Source organism: Crotalus tigris, unplaced genomic scaffold (assembly GCF_016545835.1).
Source record: "Crotalus tigris isolate CLP2741 ecotype Arizona unplaced genomic scaffold, ASM1654583v1 scf7180000018268.1906537, whole genome shotgun sequence".
NCBI classification, from domain to species: Eukaryota; Metazoa; Chordata; class Lepidosauria; order Squamata; family Viperidae; genus Crotalus; species Crotalus tigris.
The window spans coordinates 142,778-155,615 of record NW_024096914.1 but is presented as its reverse complement, the minus strand read 5'-3'; the positions used below and the strand labels follow the sequence as shown (position 1 = coordinate 155,615).

The window sequence follows — 12,838 nt, the reverse complement described above, 5'->3', positions numbered from 1 at the left end:
TGGTCACAATGACGAAACTAGGTTTGGTGTCAGCATTTTGTTGTACAGCTAATTGGTGATGCAGTTCGTTCCACTTCCTTCTCCTTCCCCTTTACTCCCCTTTCAGGACTACACTAATTTTGGATATAGGCTTAATGCTTTTTCCGAAGACCTGTCTTCAGATGCTCAAAAGTCAAACAACTCCTTTCCAAGAACATCCTTACCTAAGATTAGTGAGAACAGAGAGGGAAGAGAAACTTAACTACAGCTCCCAGAATTCTTTAAATAAGCCCCATTCATTTGTGGAAACCGCACGACCTGCATTCTGGGAAACATAGTTTTTGGTCCGTTTTTTTGGCAACTCCCGCGCGAGTACATGTGAAAGATCTCCGCCCACGTGACGGCAACCAGGAACGGAATACTGTAGGTCCGAACGGGGCGGGGCATTGCTGTGATCACGTGGCGCAGAATCCGCGGGCTGAAGAAGAGAAACTGGGACGCGCGGCGCGGAAGAGCATCATGGTTTCTTAGGCACACGTTACTAAGTAACGTTGTGTATCCGTCCGCCAATTTTTTTTTTCTCGAAAAAAGCCCAACATGGCGTCCGGGAGAACCGTTGGAGGTGGTGTGTGAGAGGATTCCTCAAGCGGGTCTCTCCGTGGATCACGGTAGGAAGAAGCGCGAGCTTACTCAGTTGGACACAGTGACTGGGAGAGGCAAAAGGGGCACGCGCTACATCCCCCAAGGTATATATGTGTACATATATGTATGTATATATGTATACATCTTCCCGAGAAATCTGGCGTAGGTGAACCTCGGAGTGGGAAGCCGTGTGTGTGTGTGGGGGGGGATAAATCTTTGTGGGCCTCGGGGCACTCGCGCTCTTGAAAGGACGGGGAGGGGGCGTGCTCTTTTCCCCGCCTTCTCCCTTGCAGCGCGCGCTCTAGTCAGGCTCCTCCCCTACCTTGAGTGGGTGGAAGAAAGGTAGTGGTTCTTTGTTGCTAGGGTGACGGCGCATTCGCTTCTCTAGTCAGCAATCTGGCGCCGAGCCATCTGCCTTGGTCCGTCTCCTTTCCCTCGCGACTTCGACATTGCCGCCTATTTGAGAGAAAAAGCGGGCCCTCTGACTCCGCCCCGTAACCGTCTTTTTACCCTCTGCTACTCTTCATTCCCTTCAGCGGCAGTAGCATAGCACCTTGGCTGCCAGGAAGGAGGCGGCTGCGGCTGAGAGCTTTTAAAATACGTTAAAGGGCTTCGGGTACGGCTGGTTTCCAGGATCGGGACAGCTGTGTCCTAAATAGGTAGGCTAGATTACCTGCCTCCACTTTGCCCCGAGAATGGTTTGTCTTCGCAGGGGAAGGGTAGTAGTATAGAATGTACGCCTATTTTTTTAATCCTATAAAATCAATATAAGAAGTAAGTTTCTATCTTTTGGAGGCTTCATGTCATAAATTTCTTGCTTTATAACTTTTTGATATTTCATAATCTAAAACTATGAATTCAGTGAAAAATCTATTTGCTCTTTCAAGGTCAGCTGACTTCTTATTCACCAAATTATCCTTACCTGTGATAAAAATTAAGAGTTCTTTTCATTTTTAGTTTACATAATTTGCTAGTCCCTGGTAATTGAATCATGATTTGCTGAATTAATCCAATTTTCTGCATATGCAGAAAACAGTGAACCATGAACTAAACACTTTGCAGGGGTTTATAGAAACTGTGGTTACCTATTTTGTGCCTTGGTATATTTTGCAAATTCAGCCTAAAAAATTATGGTGCAGAGCAAACTGCCATACAATAGGCCCTTTCATATACATGAGTGTTTTCTAACAGAGATAGCTAATACAGTGGCTGTAGTTAACTAGAAACTGTAATTCAGTCTCAAAAATTCCCAATTGTAGTGACCATTTGATACTAAAAATAAATGGAATCATGGAACAGTATCTTGTGTATTTATATATTCTTAATCAAAAGCACAGGCTGAGTTAATCAAAGGCTGTTTATATTTGCTATTTTACATTGAAAATGAGCCTATTTAAAAATTGCAACATAGCTAAGTCTTTTTTGTACTGAACTGTTTTCAGTGTACACTTGGCAAGCCTTTGTATTAGTAACTCCAGGGATGTTCTTGTTGCTTGGATCTACAGAAACACTAGAATACTTTAGACATTTACAAAAACAGGTTAATGAAAACTAAGGTGTTCTGATTTAAAAATAAATAAAACCTTAACATGTAAAAAAGGGCTCTTGTTTTAGGGGCAAGAACTGTAAATGGGATTAATAGGTAATTATATAGTGGGGCAAAAAAGTATTTAGTCAGCCACCAATTGTGCAAGTTCTCCCACTTAAAAAGATGAGAGAGGCCTGTAATTGTCATCATAGGTAGACCTCAACTATGAGAGACAAAATAGAAAACAAATCCAGACAATTACATTGTTTGATTTGGAAAGAATTTATTTGCAAATTATGGTGGGAAATAAGTATGTGGTCACCTACAAACAAGCAAGATTTCTGGCTCTCACAGACCTGTAACTACTTCTTTAAGAGGCTCCTCTGTCCTACACTCATTACCTGTATTAATGGCACCTGTTTGAACTTGTTATCAGTATAAAAGACACCTGTCCACAACCTCAAACAGTCACACTCCAAACTCCACTATGGTGAAGATCAAAGAGCTGTAGAAGGACACCAAAAACAAAATTGTAGACCTGCACCAGGCTGGGAAGACTGAATCTGCAATAGACAAGCAGCTTAGTGGGAAGAAATCAACTGTGGGAGCAATAATTAGAAAATGGAAGACATACAAGACCACTGATAATCTCCCTCAATCTGAGGCTCCACGCAAGATCTTACCCCATGGGGTCAACATGATCACAAGAATGGTGAACAAAAATCCCAGAACCACATGAGGGGACCTAGCGAATAACCTGCAGAGAGCTGGGACCAATGTAACAAAGGCAACCATCAGTAACACAGTACGCCGCCAGGGACTCAGATCCTGCAGTGCCAGACGTGTCCCCCTGCTTAAGCCAGTACATGTCCTGGCCCGTCTGAAGTTTGCTAGAGAGCATTTGGATGATCCAGAAGAGGATTGGGAGAATGTCCTAGGGTCAGATGAAACCAAAGTAGAACTGTTTGGTAGAAACACAACTCGTTGTGTTTGGAGGAGAGAGAATGCTGAGTTGCATCCAAAGAACACCATACCTAGTGTGAAGCATGGGGATGGCAACATCATGCTTTGGGGCTGTTTCTCTGCAAAGGGACCAGGACGACTGATCCGTGTACAGGAAAGAATGAATGGGGCCATGTATCGTGAGATTTTGAGTGCAAACCTCCTTCCATCAGCAAGGGCATTGAAGATGAAATGTGGCTGGGTCTTTCAGCATGACAGTGATCCCAAACACACCGTTCGGGCAACGAAGGAGTGGCTTCGTAAGAAGCATTTCAAGGTCCTGGAGTGGCCTAGCCAGTCTCCAGATCTCAACCCCATAGAAAACCTTTGGAGGGAGTTGAAAGTGCGTGTTGCCCAGCGACAGCCCCAAAACATCACTGCTCTAGAGGAGATCTGCATGGAGGAATGGGCCAACATACTAGAAACAGAGTGTGCCAACGTTGTGAAGACTTACAGAAAACGTTTGACCTCTGTCATTGCCAACAAAAGATATATAACAAAGTATTGAGATGAACTTTTGATATTGACCAAATACTTATTTTCCACCATAATTTGCAAATAAATTCTTTCCAAATCAGTCAATGTGATTGTCTGGATTTTTTTCCTCTTTTTGTCTCTCATAGTTGAGGTCTACCTATGATGACAATTACAGGCCTCTCTCATCTTTTTAAGTGGGAGAACTTGCACAATTGGTGGCTGACTAAATACTTTTTTGCCCCACTGTATGTACAGGAACATTTAGTAAAATTGACTATATATTTTTACAGTATAATTGATACAAGGAATGTTTGTGTTGTTTCTATAATAAACTGTTTTAATATTTAATCAGCGTAGAATCCAGTCCTATACAACTTACCTAGAATAAATGCAATTTAATTCAGTAGGATTTACAGGATTCAGTAGGATTTACTGCATCTACATTTAAGACTGTAGACATGTCTTAAGTGATTAAGTTGCAGTCTTAAACATGTTTATCTTTGAATAAAAATTTTAAAAATACTGGAATATAAAAATAGGCTTGTGCTATATTGATATATTTTATTGTTTGATCTCAACTGTTACATCATTCTTGTGCATACAGTAAATTAAGCTTACCTCTGGAAATTCTTTGAGTTAAACTGGTAAACTATCAGAGATTTGATTTAGAAACAACATGCTTTAAAAATAATTAAAAACTATAAAGGGGTTTTAAATATATTATTATTAAATAGTACATCAATTAATGTTTATTATTAAACATTAATTGATGTACTGATGAGTAGATCTTCAATGTTATAAGAACTGACCAGTTCAAATATGATAGAAATCATTTCCCATTATGATTGTGACTGATCTTGTTCAGTATATTCTAATTACATTTGAATTGGTCAATATCTGAATTACATATAAATTAAAAAGATAGCATGCTAAAATATATTTCTATCCTGCAGCTATTTATTTTTTCAATAGCTGATCATCACCACAATGGCTACAGGAGGGAGTCCTTTTGAAGAAGGGATAGATGACCGTGACGTAGCAAGCTGGAGTCATGAAAGCCTTGATGATCGATTGAACAATACGGTATTGTTCCTGTTTCTTATGTATATTCATATGAAATGGGGGTTATGCATTAAGGTTCTTCTTGAAATGAATTATGAAGTTTATACAATTACAAAGTATAATAACTGAGGACTTCCTTAAAGTGCTGTTACAAGAAAACCAACAATATAAGAAATGTTGAAAATATAAGCTTGAAATCAATTTTACAAAATTGAGAAAAAAACATAGATTGTAACATAATACCTTTAACAGAAAGTAAATTTTAATTAAAATTAAAATCCTTCTGGTAGGATTTTTTTCCCTTTGTCATTTTAAACATCAGTATATTTAATTAATTTTAAACCTTTTCATTGTGATTTTGTGCTGTGCTTGTTTTATTTTAGAGTTGGGGAAGTCAGCCAAAGAGGCCAAATAGATCTTCAGAAAAAAACCAAAAAAAAGTTTCTGCTGAAAGTGAAACAAGATTTACCAATGATATTTCTCCAGAATCTACCCCAGGAGTTGGACGAAGGAAGTCAAAGACTCCTCATACTTTCCCTCGTACTAGATATATAACCCAAATGTCTGTCCCAGAACAGACGGAACTGGAAAAGCTTAAACAAAGAATAAATTTCAGTGACTTAGACCAGGTTTGTGCTCTATTTTTACTAAACAAAATGTATACATAATTAGTTGAATATGTAAGAAAAAATGGAGTAAATAATAATTAATTGCACAGTATAGTTTAATGTTTAGGTGAGTAGAGAAAAGTTGTAAATAGAATTCGGTGCTGAAGAAAGTATAGTATGCCCATGCAAACCTGAGATGATTCACTTGAGGACACGTGTGTCACCTATTTTTTACATTGCAAGCTATGTTGATTACGCATAATTGGAGTTGTGCCATTTGTAAGAGGACAAATTGTCTGCATTTGACATCATTATTTCAATGAGGAAATTAAGAGAAGGAATTTTGTCAGGAGTCACATTAAACATTTTTCCTGGTATTGCTGGCTTTTATACAGCTGCTCATACCGTGATAAAGAAAATATGAATTGCCTTCAAGTAATTTGATTTATTCACCATTCTGCTTAAGTTAGAGTGCAGCATATCCAATTATTTTTCTTCCTGTGAGAAGAAAAGAAACAAGCATTTTTCTTGTTTCAAAATGTAAGGCTGTTAAAGAAAATTGAAACTAAGTTAAGGATAATATATTTCCCTTACGTCAGTAAACGTGTCATGAAATTTTCTTGGAACAGTGTGGAAATGGCTTGACATTATTATAGTTTTCCAGGTTTTGAGTTGTCAATTCAGTCTACATATCTGGTAGTCTTCCATTCAAATACTAAACAGGTACAGTCCTCTTTGTTTAGGATCATTCAAGATGATACCTGACTTCATTATCTTTAAAGTTATTCTTGAATCATACCCACTTCAGCTTCTGAAGGTTTAGTCTTGGACATAATGTATGATTATGTTTCATTAAGATTTTTCGTTATTGAATGATCAAAGAAAGAAATATAAAAGCTAGCAACTGCCAGAATATGCTATGCTCTTTGGTGTTTTGTTTCTGTCTGAGAATGCTTTGGGAAGAATAGCTACAGAGTCTGTGTCTAATGTTTTGGTAGCTCTGAGCAACAATAATATAAATTTTTCAGATTAAGGTTATTGTCACTATAACCATAACTTTCCTACTTCTACAAATAAAAAAAAATCCCTGTTGGTGTTTCGGCTTGATACTTAGCAACTATTTGAGTACTGTGTAATATCAATATGTATTCTAAACTGTCTTGTTTTGTATTCCACAGACTAAATTCTTGCTAGGAGTTTTGTTTCTGCCATGCTTGACTACAGAAACAACATTTAATGAACCTCTCAGTTCTGCCTTCTGTCACCCTTTCTTTTGATATTTAAGATAGTGGAAGAGAAATAAAAATTAGAGTGATGATAGAAACAAAGAGATGGTAGAAACAAAGGATGGATGCATGCCACATTTTAAAATGAATTGTTGTAATATATAGTATCAGTGTTACATACTGTATTGATTTCGAAGTTCACATGATGTAGAAAATAATATTTGCTTATTTAGAGCATGATCCAGTAATACCCATATGATTACATATAAGTAGTACATGATTATTGGAAATATGAATAATTTGTTGATGTTTCTCTCTTACATAGAGAAGTATTGGAAGTGATTCTCAGGGCAGAGCAACAGCTGCTAACAACAAACGGCAGCTTAATGAAAACAGAAAACCATTCAACTTCCTATCACTACAGATTAATACTAACAAGGGAAAAGATCCTGCAGTGAGTTCTCAAATGCAAGAAACTGGTGCATCTTCAAAATATAAGGACTTATTTACAGCTGCTTTGAATAAAGATTTGTTGCAGAATTGTCCAGTTTCAATTGAAGAAGATGGTAGAGGTGAACCTGCTGTGGATAGTAGCCAGGTACTGTTTTTACTTCATAGCGCTAACAGTAGTAAATATATTTTTGTTATGCATTACTACATGTGATTATCTAATGGTGCTTTAAAAATGCATTAAAAAGCTTGTATAACCTTATCTTGTAATAAGCACTGATGGCTAGTTAATTCATTATTCCTGCAGTTCTCAAACTTCACAATATCATTGTCCCCTAAAATGATAAAAGGGTGTGTGTAATACTCCCCTCTCACACATAGAATAAAATGAATGGTGTTTTTTTTTTTTTTTTGAGATTAGGGTTGGACAAGAAATAAACATATTACTTAATTTTAATGTTAATTTTTGTATCAAATAAAACAAAGATAGAACTTTTGGCATGACTTACTTCTAGGTATCATTTTAGTTTTCTTGACTTATACTGTCATACCAAGATTGTTTTTTTAGAATATCAAAAACTTATGAAATCAAAACCTACATATATTTTATTATTGTACTTTCATAATTTAGCCTTAATTTTATTATCAACTGGTTGGTAGACTTTCTTATATCAAAGCTTTCCAATATTAAATGCTGAGAGATTTAAAATAAAAGTATGGAGCTTCACCAATGTAGTGACTTCAGGAAATATTCCAAAAATGAATTCCATTACAATGCTGAAAGGCCCAATGCATGAAATACCTTATATTTTAATGCAAATTAGAACACTTTGTAGACATTTTTGATCTAGTGATTAATTTTAAAAGATTTCAGCATTTTGCAAAACTAGATACCTGGAGAAAAACTTAAATTCAGAATATTTTATAAGAACATAGAACAGACATAAAAGGATATAAAATCGGTTTGTAAATAATATTGCTCAGAAATCTAATGTGAGCAACCATTTCTGCAGAACATTTTAAAACGTGATCATCTTGTAAGTGGTACATAATTCCCTTGAGGGTTCTCAACTCCTGTTTAAGAACTGCAAACATTTACTTATGTGCACTCCATACGTGTAATTTATAAGTAATCATAAATCCATACAAAGGATTCCACTGTCTTGTCAATCAGCTTTGTATTTTGAAATGATAGTTTGTCCTGTATTAATAAGCTGTAGGTCTTGAATTACATTTGTTTTATGATAGTGCTTTAGATCAGGGCTTTTCAACCAGTGTTACGCAGCCCTGCCTAGCCAAGTGTAGTGGGGGAGGGAAAGAGGCAGCACAGGCAAGGACTTACTGTGAGAGAGTTCTCTGGAGCTGCAGAGTGGCTGAGGTGAGGCAAAGGCCACAGGCTCACATCTGGTTCACCCTTCCCCATGAGAAAGGGGGAGGAGGGGGGCGGAGACAGGAGAGGCTATAAAAGGAGGCAGTTTGGGTGGGAGAGAAAAAAAAAGAAGCAGCCTTGGGAAGAGGTGGAGTCAGCTCTAGCTGCACCGAAAGGGTAGGGGAAAGAGAGGAGATCAAGCAGGCTGGTCATGAGCCGATCTACAACTTTTGTGGCAGCCACCTATGCTGGCAGCAACAAACAGGCAAGAAATGCAGCAGGGGAGGGGTTGCCCTCCACGAAGAATGAAGAAAGGTAGCATCAGCTGGAGGTGAGACACTGAGGGAGATGGAGAGTGCAAGGATTCTTATGTGCTTTTGTGACTTTGAAGTTCTGGGATTTGTGTTCTTAAGGAGTGTTTGGCAATTTCTATTTGGCTGATGGCTGATGTCTCCCATTAGCTTCTATTGCTCTGCTATTGTTAGCTGTAAGTTTTGCTGTAAGGGATTTTGAAGTATTTTTCTCTTGAATGGATTTTGCCTGTAGCATTCCTTTACTTATGAATGGAGCCATTTGGGGAGACTGCCTTAGCCAGCAGCCAATACTTACTACATTTTGTTTTCTTCCTTAAGTGCCAGCTGCACTCCTTAACTTTCCCTTCTAGCCAGTAGCTAATTCTTAAAGGGGAATGTGCCTTTTTAAGCTAGTTCACTCAACAGCTTGTCTTTTCTGTCTCTGGAGGCTTTTCTTTGTTTGATGAATATATGGAAGAGGGAAAATATGGGTTTTTTTTTCAAATTCTTCTTTCAGAAGGAGGTAGGGAGAAAGAGGGAGGCAAGGAAGGAGGGAGGGAGGGAAGTCCTGCCTTAGCACTTGGCCACCAGCAGCCCTGCCATTGACTTTGCTTGTCAAAAGCTTGCAAAAGGGATCACATGACCCTGGTACACTGTGACCATCATAAATATGAATCAGTTGCCAAGCATCCAAATATAAATCACATGATCCTGGGCATGCTGCAGTGGTCATAAGTGTGAAAAATGGTCATAAGTCATTTCAGTGCAATTGCAACTTTGAACAGGGTTTTTTTTTGGGTCATCAAGTTTTTGACATCTTGCTAGGTGGTACTTGAATATTGGCATATCCTAAAAGTGGTACAATTGGTGAAAAGGTTGAAAAGCCCTGCTTTAGATCCAGTACATCAAGCCAACCTAATTGATTATTACTTTTGTAACTTTTTCAGATTGTGAGCAGATTAGTTCAGATTCGTGACTACATTGCAAAAGCTAGTTCCATGAAAGAAGACCTCGTTGAGAAAAATGAGAGATCTGCTAATGTTGAACGCTTATCACATCTTATAGCTCATCTGAAAGAACAAGAGAAATCTTATCTGAAATTTTTGCAGAAAATGCTAGTAAGTTTGAAAGAAATTGAAATTCACTGAGAAAATTCATAAAATCAAATGGGGGATAAGTTTGCTATATTGCAAACTATATCTCCATAGCATTCATTTCATTATTTCATTTATTAGTTTATTTATTTATACCACAAAAATATTTCAGGCTAGAGAAAATGAGGAGGATGGTCGGACTATAGATTCAGCTGTGGGATCTGGTTCTGTAGCTGAGAGCACATCACTAAACTTAGATGTGCAGTCTGAAGTTTCAGATACAACGGTAAGCTACTTTTTAGTAATTAAGGTGCTACAAATGAAGATGATTTTTAAGATAATTTAAGTCTAGTTATTTTATTTAAGAACATCTACTTTTCATTATAGTATTATAAAACCTGTAACAAAACACATTATTACAGAATTTTATTACTTTCTTCACCTTTTCCAACAGTAATAGGCTGATAAGGTTTGTAATTGGCTTTGTGGGATATTAGGAAATTATTTTATTTGTACTTGATAGTTGATTGGAGCCAGCCCTCTATCAGAAAAATTCTGAGTTGAACTGGGCTAATAGAGAATAGGGCAAATCAAAGTATTCAATTAGGTCCCGGATGAGTGTAACAAGTTTGCTATTTACTTAGAAGCAACAGTTCTTCCTTGCAAGTGATGATAAGTGGCTTGCGTTAGTATATTCCTTTGAAAAACTTGTCAAAAGGTTCATTTTTAAAAACATTTGGAAGTATTACTGAGGGAACATAGCTAATATATGTCATAATCTTGAAAGTTTAAAAAGTGACCGGTATTAATGTTAAAAAAAGTTGTAGACACTTGAGCTTGATGAATTTCACAAACCACTAATCTATCATCTCTTCCATGAAAGATAATCCTCTGCAGCACATATGAGAACCTTACTTATGCATGTGAGATTGCAGTAGTGTATAACACATTTTAAACTCAAAGCAAAACAAGGGTCACAGGAAATATTCTAGGGGCATTCTGAACTTAACAAAATGTTTGGAATGTTTTTCAACTTCAAAACACTTTTGGTAATATCAAAACATACCTGATGAATTTGGAGCAACCCCTTTTAATGCATAATAGCTGTTGTGTGTTGCTATGGGTTGTCTCAAATTGAATTCCGAATTTGAGAATGACCATTAATAATATATGTTGAAGGCTTAATATTACATTCTGGATTTCAGATTCAGATTTCAGATAATTACTGAGTTTATACTGATCACTGATCACAATCCATAGAAATGTACATATACCATCCATCAGGCAACAGTGTTAGAATAATTGCCTCTGTAGAATAATTGGTTAGAATAATTGCCTCTGTATTTCTGAACTGTTTTTTTCCTACTTTTTGAAATTTAAATGGTAACTGAAATATTTAATGGAAAGAACTATCTAAAGGAGAGTGAAATTCCTGTTATGTCCTCTGGATCTTAGTGATTCATACATTGAGACAAATAAAATGGCAATGAATTAAATACAAACATATTGTTTTAACAAATCAATAGAACAATTATGCTTCACCGAAATATATGCTCACAGTCTGACTTACTAAATTATTTGATAAAGGAGGTATCTTTTAGTCTGAAAACTCGGCCCTGCATTGAGGACAAACTAGGGAATTCAGCTACTCAAGGACAGGTTTCAGACATGGATGTTACAGCAGCTCCAAAAGGGAAAAGTGACACAACTGCCATGAATGGCAGGGAAATCTGGTCTAGTAGGATTAATAGCCAAGAACCTGGATTGCTCTCAAAGGTACTATTAAATATTGCCTTGGGAATCTTTCAGTAAAAGGTCTTAATCGTTTAAGGCTTCCTTTTTTCTTTAAAATCCAATCAGTATTTATTTTGTTTCAATGATTTCTTAATTCTTTTGGGTAATGTCTGTTAGAATTAATACTTGAATTAATAAGTTTTATATTGTTTCCCAATTATTATTTATTCCAGGAAAATACTCTCTATTTGTAGAAGGTATTATTCTTCCCTTAAAAGCCAAAAAAGTTGAGAACTTCCGTTTGGAAGATTTTCTATGATGCATCTAATCTTTCAAGTTCATTGATTGCATTGGCATAATTGACTAGAGTATCTCTTGGACTTTTCTCTCAAAATTCCAAGTTATTTATTTAATAACTTTATTTATTTAATTACTTTAAAAGCTACCTATTGTTTTCTAAAAAGGAATTTTTAATGTGATTTGGATTTTTCAAAATTGAATAAATTCTAGCAGACATTCCCACTTTGTGAATTGGGTACTTCTGTAGACAGAAATGCAGGAACTATTTTTATCAATATAGTCTCTTTGCTTCTATATGTCTATACAGGTAGTCCTCGACTTATGATCACAATTGAGCCCCAAACCTTTGTTGCTAAGCAAGACAATTGTTAAGTGAATTTTGCCCCATTTTATGACATTTCTTGCCACAGTTGTTAAATGAATCACTGCACTTAAGGTAGTAATATAGTTGTTAATTGACTCTGGCTTCCTCATTGACTTTGTCAAAAGATCGCAAAAGGTTATCATATGACTTATGGGGATACTATAGTTCTGTTGCAACTTTAAATGGTCTCTAAATTAACTGTCGTAAATTGAGAGCTACCTGTACAGCTATTAAAAGTTTGAGAAGTTATTTGCTTCATAATATGAATCCATTTCTATTTTAGTCAGATTATTCCTATAATTTTTAAAAAAAATAATATCTTCTTTCTTTCTTCCATATTAAACACTCCCCTCAAACTTTAAATTAGACATTAGATATTAAAAATGAAGAATTGTACTTTGTTTTGCCTTGGATAATTTCAGGAAAATATTTGAACTGAATTGTGTTTTGTTCCTTATTTCTGTTAGGATTTTTTTCAGATTTTACTCTAAGATAGTATTACATAATCATATTTTTGTAAGGCAATCTATTCTGAATAGCTTTAATTTTAGTGGAAGATACAGATTTCATTCCCTCACATTGAAATAATAAGGTATCTGGTGTTCTGTTGATTTCCCTTCTGTTATTAACTGGCTCTGAAATATTGTCCCTTAAATTATTCTCAACCCATTCTCGACCCAAACCTTTAGAAAAAAAAATATCAGTGATAG

The 12,838-nt window shown here is 36.3% G+C and overlaps 1 protein-coding gene across 15 annotated transcripts in view; it reads left to right on the top strand.

Moving 5' to 3' along the window:
* The first annotated feature begins 424 nt into the window (after window positions 1–424).
* PCM1 (pericentriolar material 1) overlaps window positions 425–12,838 on the top strand; it is a 66,425-nt gene continuing 54,011 nt past the window's right edge. For 3 of the 15 annotated variants that reach the window (XM_039349373.1, XM_039349376.1, XM_039349377.1), the window contains exons 1-7: window positions 425–647; window positions 4,582–4,711; window positions 5,074–5,319; window positions 6,850–7,122; window positions 9,584–9,754; window positions 9,903–10,016; window positions 11,318–11,506. In XM_039349373.1, the coding sequence (XP_039205307.1) occupies window positions 4,616–4,711; window positions 5,074–5,319; window positions 6,850–7,122; window positions 9,584–9,754; window positions 9,903–10,016; window positions 11,318–11,506 (1,089 nt within the window). In that variant the 5' untranslated portion in view covers window positions 425–647; window positions 4,582–4,615. Of the gene's footprint in view, window positions 726–1,157; window positions 1,281–4,581; window positions 4,712–5,073; window positions 5,320–6,849; window positions 7,123–9,583; window positions 9,755–9,902; window positions 10,017–11,317; window positions 11,507–12,838 lie in introns of those variants that run through there. The other 12 variants (XM_039349368.1, XM_039349367.1, XM_039349372.1 and 9 more) reach the window with 12 other exon arrangements.